The sequence below is a fragment of the Setaria viridis genome, chromosome 5 (assembly GCF_005286985.2).
Source record: "Setaria viridis chromosome 5, Setaria_viridis_v4.0, whole genome shotgun sequence".
Classification (NCBI taxonomy): Eukaryota; Viridiplantae; Streptophyta; class Magnoliopsida; order Poales; family Poaceae; genus Setaria; species Setaria viridis.
This window is the reverse complement of record NC_048267.2, coordinates 28316346-28325837: the sequence shown is the minus strand read 5'-3', so window position 1 is coordinate 28325837 and position 9492 is coordinate 28316346. Positions and strand designations below refer to the sequence as shown.

At 50.8% G+C, this 9492-nt stretch overlaps 2 protein-coding genes across 2 annotated transcripts; both read right to left on the bottom strand.

The window, feature by feature from the left end:
* Nucleotides 1-904: 904 nt before the first annotated feature.
* Nucleotides 905-4514, bottom strand: LOC117857540 (GTP-binding nuclear protein Ran-1). The gene is made up of 8 exons (XM_034740256.2): nt 4017-4514; nt 3861-3930; nt 3364-3420; nt 3151-3268; nt 1682-1771; nt 1425-1604; nt 1263-1340; nt 905-1186 (listed from the first exon to the last, which is right to left on the bottom strand). Exons 1-8 carry the CDS (start codon nt 4017-4019, stop codon nt 1117-1119), a joined length of 666 nt encoding a protein of 221 aa, XP_034596147.1. The 5' UTR covers nt 4020-4514; the 3' UTR covers nt 905-1116.
* A 144-nt stretch (nt 4515-4658) lies between these two features.
* Nucleotides 4659-7899, bottom strand: LOC117857539 (BIIDXI-like protein At5g11420). Its single transcript, XM_034740254.2, has 2 exons — nt 7723-7899; nt 4659-5992 (listed from the first exon to the last, which is right to left on the bottom strand). The coding sequence occupies exons 1-2, from the start codon at nt 7790-7792 to the stop codon at nt 4944-4946; spliced, it is 1119 nt and encodes a 372-aa protein (XP_034596145.1). The 5' UTR covers nt 7793-7899; the 3' UTR covers nt 4659-4943.
* Nucleotides 7900-9492: the final 1593 nt, after the last annotated feature.

The window sequence follows — 9492 nt, the reverse complement described above, 5'->3', positions numbered from 1 at the left end:
GCGCATATCCTGGGCCTTCGCTGGTAGGTTCGTAGGGGCAGCGTGATGGGAGACGCCGCAGCAGGATATGCACGCGTATCTTCACACTCCCTGGAAATCTTGGCGGGAGGCAGTGTACAGGAGGCTTCGAGCTTCATTGGGTCCTCTCCGTGGTCCGGGGCCCAGCGGTCAGGGAGGAGCAAGGCATCAGGTGGTAGCTCCTTGCGTTTAGGAACCCAGGTGAACATCAGAGGTTTGGTGTCAGCATGTGCTGACAGGTGAAACAGTGTTCTATTTAATTTACCTTCCCCATATTGCCCAGATACTGCTACCTTCCGTTTTTCTGGTACAAATTATTCAATCTTCCCCTTTAACTACCGACGTTTTTTGAAGCTGAAGTTGAAACACTTCCTTCAGCCGTTCAAAGAAAAAATAAGGAAATTTAGACGGTGTGTTCACTGGAGAAGTGACTGGGCTTCTTTGGTTTTGGGCAAAACTAAAATTTCCGAAGCCAACTCACTCTCTTTGCTGTAAATGTGATGTTTCAATATCTGAAGACGTACAGCGCGCATGAGCGCTCATGAATTCTGGGTGTCCATTTTTGTGTGCCGCAGCACATTGCTCTTCAAGAGGTTAGACCGAAACATCTTGTGCACCACAGTACATTGCCTACCGCTGAACGTAAAATTAGACGTAAAGAAGAGCACACATTCTAAGTAATACTCACCCGGGTGAGAAGGTTTCATCTGAAAGAAAAGTTAGCTGTAAATATGAGCACCCGTGCTTATTCATACTTGGGCCCTACTGAGTGACGTGCAAGACTTTTCTCGTTTCAAAAAAGACATGCAAGACTTTTGATGCGTCAACCAAACCAACTTGGCAAACCAGATTAATGGACATATCAGGGGGGTGGATAACTTTAAAATCAGAGGGGGGAAAAAACGCTTTATTCGACAATCAAACCATTTCCATGGCTAAATGTGACCAGTTCATCAAATCTACTAGAATCTAATGAGTAATAATAGTGAAAACATCCACCAAAACACCTTGGTCGCTGCAAAAAAACTTCATCCTAAAGTACATATGTTTGCTTAGGACACAGAACATGACTACTCGGGCAACGATGTAAAGCGACGTCTACTCGATCAGGTCGTCGTCGTCATCTGGCAGTGGTTGAGCTGCAGCAATTACCAGGTCGGCTTCATGCCTGCAAAACCAAGCAGTAAAAAAAATTGGGCAGCAAGGTGGCGAGAAATTATGGTTTCCATGGTTAAGACACTTACTGCTGCTGGGCGACCATGTCAATTGTGACATCTGGAGGACGGAGAGCAGGGCTTTCAACAAAGTGGAGATTGGCATCACTGACACAACAAAAAATAGGTTGGTTTACCCACGTCGAATAAATAGATTGCTGAAGAACAAGAAGGTTACTAATTGAAACTCACCCGGCAAGCTTCTTGGCAAGGTACAAGAAAGGCTTCTCGAAGTTGTAGTTGCTCTTAGCTGAGACCTCGTAGTACTGCAGGCTCTTCTTCCTGTGGAAAGTCACCTGCTTTGCTTTGACCTGCCTATTCTTCACATCGACCTTGTTCCCACAAAGCACAATAGGGATGTTTTCACAGACCCTGTATCAAGAATTTTTAGTATGTTCACATTTGGTTAGGTGTCTGAAACCATTTGTTAAGTTGGGTTCTCTATATACCTGCATAAATCACGGTGCCAAGTTGGAACGTTCTTGTAAGTCAGCCGTGAAGTTACATCAAACATAATGATACCACACTGCCCGTGGATGCTGAAAAGAATAAAATTAAAATTATTACAACATATAAATGAATTTCCAAGTTATCTTATGCAACATGATACTGTAACATGCTCAAGCACAACACACAAGTCAGATTGCAGCTAACAAGTAACCACATGGCATTCAAACACAAAATATGTATGGTAAATATTAGATTTATAAGGACTTAAGAGCGATATATCAATAAAGCAATCATGTTCAACCCATAATAAGAGAGATGCATGATGGAGACTGCGCATCACCTCCTAGCCGAATGCAGATACACAAAGCGAATTTGGAAGTTCGTGGCCCAATGGCTGTCACAAGAAAGCCTGCAACCTGGTCAATGGAAACACAGCATAACGGCCATAGAATGGTGGACCAATATCACATTCACAACAGGGATCCCGCGTAAAGCGACCAGAAGCCTCGCCCTACTCATTATGTGGGAAATATGGAACGAGCGAAATTCTAGAATCTTCCGCTACCAGGGTTCTCCAACGGCATCGCTAATGGCGAAAATCAAATCCTCAACCAACCTTTGGATAGCAGCGGGATCGAGAGATCTAACGGGCCTTCTATTATAAACATAACACTATGTGTGCTTTTTTCCTTACTGTCTTCCTTCATTTTTTCTTTCTGTCTGGTTAGCCGGCTGTAACCCTACTTTATCAATGAAATATGCACACTCTCGTGCCCTTTCGTTCAAAAAAAAATAAGAGAGATGCATATGGCAGACCACAAGTGCAAGTGCTCTTGTCCCATGCCCGATATGTTATAGGTCAAAACTTCAAACAAACAATAAATTCCAAACTAACCCCCAATTAAAACAACCATATATCATTAAAAACAGTCGCAAAGTTCACAGGTCGATGTGGTCGAGCAACGTGGTACGCGAAAATCCGAGAGGTTTTTAACAAAACTCAGCATGGTATCTGAGAACACAAAAGACCCTAAAAGCACAAAGTCGAATCGAACTAAAGAAAAAGAGGTCAAAATATTAGCGCTTGTCTTGTATACTAAATAAACATGGTTATTTCTACCACAAAGAATTCTAATGTACTAAAAGTGTCAATACAATGCCATGATTCGAATATGAAATTTGGAAGCATTGACAACATGTCAACAATTGCAGGTCATCCAGATTTCACACTTGTAATGATGTGCCATGAAAATATACTTAAATCTTTTTTGTGCAAAGAAGCTATAAAACATTACAATGCACCATTTATTGTTTTGATTTTGCTCTCTAGCACCCCTTATAAAAATTTTCTCTCTCTCTCTCACTGATTCGGATTACCTCATAGTTCATACAATACTAAGTAATATCAAGATAAACTAACAACAACCATTTAAAATTGGAGTCAACATTGTTTCTCCACAATACTTACTAGTATCCATCCCTGAGCCCACCAAACTTCTCCTGCCCTGCAGTGTCCCAGCAGTAGAAGCGGATCTTCCCGCAGTTGGTGTGGAAATCCAAGGGATGGACCTCAACACCAATGGTGGCTGCAGCAGGCACGATAAATGAAATTAGTTACAGAAGATAGGAGTACATAACAACATGTATAGTTCACTAGAAAAGATTATATATAGATACTCACGTTCATACTTCTTCTCAAACTCGCCAGTCAGATGCCTCTTCACGAAGGTGGTCTTGCCTACAAGACGCAAAGATGACTGCTTTCAGAATGGAATAGGGAGGGGGGGAATAGGCCTAAATTCTGATGTCCACAAATCTGTACAAAAAGTGTATTACCGTATTGGTGAACCCCATTGATCGACTAACATTTTTAATTTATTGAAGAACCCCAAGGATCCCTCCCCTAATCTTTTAAATTTAATGATGTTGCACCAAATGTACAGCGCTTTCAGTTAAGCAAAAAACAATAGTCCTACGACATTATTAGCATCTAAACCAAAATAAACACGTCTTCGTGAATTCGGATCAAAACTAAACAATAGTCGCAACTCGTCCCTCCGTCCCGCAATCGTGGTTTAGGGTTTCAAATCAAAATTATCATGGTCGCACTAATCAGGAGGCAATCTCAACAAGCCACAAAATAGATACTTCTTATCAGAAACAAATCGCGCGACTCACCGGTGCCCCCGTCGCCGACGATGACGAGCTTGAAGCTGGGGTAGTCGACTGTCTGCTGATTTGGGAGCGCCTGAAATCGAAAACAAAGACAACGATGGAGAATGTGAGGAAGGGGATTGGAACTTATCACGACAAAAGGACGGCAGCGGCGATCACCATTGGCGGCGGCTTCCTTGCGTGGGAGCCGGAGATGGGCTGAGGTCGGTTCTGAATTCCGGGTCCGGGAGGTGGCGAGGTGGAAGAGCAGAAGGGATCGGTTGGAGGGTTTTATGGGCGGCGGTAAACCCTTCCCGAGTTTGGGTTGGGGATGCCACAAGATTCATTGTCTTGCTTTATTTCCACGCTAAGTGGAGATGGATTGAAATATTTCCTGTTGGTGTGGACGTCGCACGCACGCAATTGCAACGTGCGCATGGGCTCGGAGAGCCTTATCAATTCCGGCCCGTCGCCGGCCCAGGAATGAAGAAATCCTTGAGCCTATGTGGTGGATCGTGCTTGGGTTCCACCGAAGGTTTCTTTTCTTCGTTTCTCCTCTCTCTAAAGCCTAGCCAAAAGCCCAAAACTGTTTTGGATGCCCATTTACCGTTGTGCACGTTCATATTGGGGTTCATGTGAAACTCTGAGCTCTGAAACAGCGCAACGAGATCCGTTTGAGGTACACGCCATCGTCGTCGTCGGTCGTCTGCGAGTAGTAACAGATGCAATCATGCAATTGCATCTTGCTCTCAGTCTCCCAAGCCCCGTTTCAATCCTCTTGACGGCCAAGGTGATGGTTCTCGATCTGTCGATCTATCAGAGTTTGGAACAAAAATACTAGTAACATTTGCCATTAATCCCGTGTCGTTAAAGTTACTCAAAAGTCTTATAAACCCTCGAGCCAGGCCACCGCCTCCCTTCTTCTTCACAAGAAAAACTCCATGCACGCGCCACTGCAACCGCAACCACAGGGCGCGCACGGCACGGCACACATCTCATATACCAAGCGCACACCAAACCAAAACGCCTACGAGTACTAGACCCACCACACGCCCACCATATTACATCACCGCGCGCGACCGAGGCGCGTGCAAATCAACAAAGGCCTTACAGCAGCAGGCGGCGGCCGGCGGCGGGCTTCTTGCGCAGCCCGACGAGCGAGGCATCGTCGACGAGTGGCCCGCAGAGCGTGCCGTCGGCCTTCATGTGGTAGAACGTGCTCTGGAACACGACGCGGGTGCGGTTGGCGATAGCGGTGAAGTCCAGCACGGCGCGCTTGTACCCTCCCGTCCCCTTGGACTCGTACGGCACCTTCACGGTGGCGCGCGCCGCGAAGGCCTCGGCGACCATGGACCCGGTGCAGCCGTCGCCGGCGTCCCCGACGGCGAAGGAGAGGCGGTAGCTCCACCCAGGCACGGTGCGCACCTCCTGCACCAGCGCGCTCTCCCTCCCGCCCACCAGCTCCACGGCGCGCGCGCCCTGGGGCACCTTGAAGTGCGCGGCGTCCACGTACTTGACGGCCTTGGACGACACGATCATCCACGCCGGGAGCGGCGAGTGGTCGTCCTCGATGTTGGGCGGCACGAGCACGCCCCACGACGCGTTGGGAAGGAAGTAGGGCCCCTCCTCGAACCCGCCGTTCTTGAGCATGTTCCCGCGGACGAGCGTGGGCGGGTACAGGGCGCGGATGGCGACGCCGTCGATGAGCGGGCCGCAGGCCGGGTCCTCCTCGACGCCGGGGTTGTGGATGACGAGCGTGACGGTGTCGAACTTGGCCTTGAACGCCCAGGCGTAGGAGTCCCAGCCGTTGCTGCCGTAGATGGTCTGCATCGGGAGCACGCCCCACTCGGGGCTCACCGAGACGTTGAGGCGCTCGGCCTGCGCGCAGGTGCGCGCCGCGCTGAAGGTGATGGCGTAGTAGGCGCCCCGGGTGACGGCGAGGCGCTGGCGGATCGAGGCCTCGTTGCCCAGGCGCACGGCGTGGGCGCCCTGGGGCACAACCAGGAGCATGTCGCCCTGCTTGTGCCCGGACTCGATGTACTCCACGAAGCCCGACGTCTCCCAGAGCGGGATGGCTTTCGCGCCGCGCACCACCGTGCCGTTCACCAGCGCCGACTTGGGCGGGCCCTCCTCGAAGTTGCCGTTCGGAAGAAGCCCTGCATCATCATCGTCAGTGATCGATCAGGCTGGCGACTGATGGAGTAAATTAAGTTAATTAAATTCATTCATATGCAGAACTTGAGCTGGATGGCTTTCTGATGCGATCAAAGTATGTGACTGAGGGATCATGTGCAAATCAACTGGCCACTGCAGTCTGGTGATTGCAGAACGAAGCTGAAACTAGGAGCTGCTACTCGCGGAGACCAGTCACGGTCAGGAGCTCAGCTGCCCGCCCGCCCCTCATGTTCATAACCGGTGGGAATTAATGGTGTGGTAACTGTAACCGGCAGTCCTTTTTTCGAGCTGACAGGGTGCACGTTAGCATGCTAGCCCCGCCCAGCTACTGTGGCTGCTGTATGCGCCTGTGACCAAAAGTCTGTCGGTTCTGCGGCTGTGTCGGTCAGTCGGTGGGGGGCTCAGCGGACGCATTCACGGCTGCCCCATCCACCACATGCAGAAGAGATCTGCACACGAACGCATGGGTTCCGATGCAACCGAACGAGACCAAATCAAACACACCCGAAATCCTGCTTACTACTCCATTTCTTATTCCTCTTTTTTTTTCATATCAACACCGGCTAGAATAATACAAGTATAAACACCAGTATTATACATGAACTAAGTAGTAAATAGAGAATATGCAATGATACGATAGCATGATTGGTCTCTTTTAAAACTGATGAAAATGATGCTTTGGGCGAGATGGAACACTTTTGATAAGTGCCAGGGTGGACAGAATCCCGTGGTATGTCGACTCGACCAGACCAACATGCGATGGATTAGACAATCAAATTAATTTAGCGGGAGCACAGCTAGCGAGCGCCATGTGAGGTGTGCGTGGCCGTGTGGGGGCACCAGTATACTCGCATCGCACGATGCATGTTCATCTACTAATCGAGCCACGAGCGCGTGCATGATCAGCCCGTGACAGCGACCCGGCTGGGAATCATTTTGCCGTGATCTGTGCTAACCCGGGGCATTAACCACGTGAACGGTGAGGAAAGCCGACGTGCCTCCAGGTGATTTTGGAGCAAGTGACCACTGAACCCGGTCGACCGGCCATCGGTCCAACGCGTACGGCATCCTGATCAGACTGGTCGTTGGTGCTCTGCTACGTACTATGTGGTGGCCAGTCCCATGGCGCTACATGGGTTAGCATTTAATACATTGACAGTATACAGGAACAGGAGTACGTATAAGTGTGTTATTAGCCAATCATTTGTGCGTATGTGCACATGGAACGAAGAAAGGTTTGGTTAAGGTACAAATATCAGAAACATCTTTGTGGCACGAGCGAACAGCTGAAGCATTGGAACTATGCATGCACGATTTCTCATAGCTAGTGAAATAGTAGTGGCATGGGACCGTAGAATTATGACCAGTATCCATATACTGATATTATGTAGTAGTATACTTTTGTGGACACAGTGATACTAGAATCCATATGACCACATATTATGTTTTTCGTGGTGTTACGATCAACGACAGCTCAGCATATGGACACGCGGGAATCGTATGTTGGTTAGCTTTGAGAACTATTCCGGCCGGGAACTGGGCTTGGAAGCTCTGAAGTCTGAACAGAGGCCCCTTTGTTAATGTTAAGGACAGGACAACTCACTCAGTCCTATCTGTGCTGTACCAGCATCTACTGAGAACTGAGCAACAGCATAACAGAACGAGATATATAATGATACGTACTACAGCATGATTAGCTCGGAGCTCTTACCGTCGGTGACGACGGCGGCGGCGCGCGCCGCCGCGCAGACGAGCAGCAACAGCGCGACGCGGCGCATCATGCCTCTCCTCCTTCCTCCTGCTGCCGGGGTGCTTCTCTTCTGTTCACAAGGACTCCCTCTCCCCTGCTTTGCGGCTGCGAGTCGAAGGACACGGGACGACGAGCAGAGGACGGAGCGCGGGCGCTACTTATAGAGGTACCCCGCGGCAAAACGCCCCCGAGGCTAGCGCCGAATATCTGGAATGCCACTGCCGTGACGTGTCCCGCCCGCGTCGGGGCGGAACGGACGGACGCGCCGGCCCGGGGTTGCCTTCCCAGTTCGAGGGTGAAGTGGCTGTCCGCCCTCGCGGGGGGACAGCCCCTGCGTGTGGTCACATGGCCGGTGGGTCCGCGCCCTCTCGCTCGCCGCGGCCGCGTGGGCGCGTGGCCACTCGCTAGCTAGTTGCCTAGTTCAGACACGAGCGCGCTTGCTCGGCCGAGAGAGCGCGGCCGTGGACTGGTAATCTGGCTGCCTGTGGTTGGTTTAAACTTTAATGGGTTAATGCTCGTCATCGTCATCTTCATGGCCATGAGCACATGATCCGTCGAGACCGCCTGTACGACACCACTGCGCACACAGCTCGTTGCACGTACCTTACGACTACTGTTCCATTAGCGGACGATCCTTGACGCCGGTCGCGGCATCGCAAGGAAACGAAGGAAGGATTATTTGGCTTGGCATCACATGCTCATGACACAACCACCATGACCGCCAACGCACGACAGGAGCCTCGTCGATCTGGAACATCGGCCAAGATACCGTCAACCACGACGGCCTGGTCTTGGGGTTGGGCACATGGCGCCATGTGTACGTGCGCCGTAATTCATGCGCCCCTTGCTTGTCGCTTGAGAAACTGTACGAACTAACCAAGGATCCGAGCTCGCTTGCACTCAACAGCGAGATAAGCCAGCAGGAGCGGCATGCAGTGACGGGGCCCAGGACACGGACACGCGAGATCGGCGGATCTGTGCGTCGAGGCCGCCGGGGTCTCGGCCTCATGCTCCTGGACGTGCCATCTCTATTTTTCACCCACAGGCTCGCATGCGCTTCGATCGCTAGCACTAGCTGGCTCGACATATCAGTACGTATATCACGCATCGACCTCACCATCATTGGCAATCCCGGGGATATCTTCTATTTCCCTCCACAATTATCTCCCTTTCGCGTCCGAAAGGTCATGCCGGCTGGCCGCGCGCGCGGCGAGCGAGAGAGACTCTACGGCGACGAACTAATCATCATGCCATCGCGTCGTCTACATGCATAATACGCAGGTCCAGATCGATCAACGACACGGGTCACCGCCGCATCTTTAATTGCTGCTAGTAGTCACTCACGCTGCGTGGCGCACCGCGCATCTGCCTGCCCCATAAAACAAGTGATGGTTCCATGTGCGAGGGCTCTGTCGGATCGGATCGATCGGTGCGTGATGCAGTGACCCAGTCGGTCAGTGCTGCGGTGCGTGCAGCGCCCCTGCCATTAGTTAATGGGATTGGGAGGGAAGGGCCGCCGGCCGGATCTTATCTTTGGAGCTAGCCCCCATGTGAGGTGTGACAACGATATCGTCGTGTGGGCTCGTGGGCGGTCACTGTGTGTTCGTTCCCAGGCGCCGATTTGGAGCTCGGAAGCAGGATGTGCATGCGCGATGCGCCATGTAGCTGGTTCACTTGCCTACTTTCGGAAAAGCTCATTTTAGAACACCGCTATGATTGCTTTCTTGTTGT

Excerpts from the sequence above, each read along its gene's own strand:
- LOC117857539 (XM_034740254.2), bottom strand. The coding sequence starts at position 7,792 with ATGATGCGCCGCGTCGCGCTGTTGCTGCTCGTCTGCGCGGCGGCGCGC. Across the intron at positions 5,993-7,722 it reads CGCCGCCGTCGTCACCGACG|GGCTTCTTCCGAACGGCAAC; the intron begins GTAAGAGCTCCG and ends ATGATGATGCAG.
- LOC117857540 (XM_034740256.2), bottom strand. Across the intron at positions 1,605-1,681 it reads TGGCACCGTGATTTATGCAG|GGTCTGTGAAAACATCCCTA; the intron begins GTATATAGAGAA and ends TTCTTGATACAG. Across the intron at positions 1,187-1,262 it reads GACATGGTCGCCCAGCAGCA|GCATGAAGCCGACCTGGTAA; the intron begins GTAAGTGTCTTA and ends TTGGTTTTGCAG.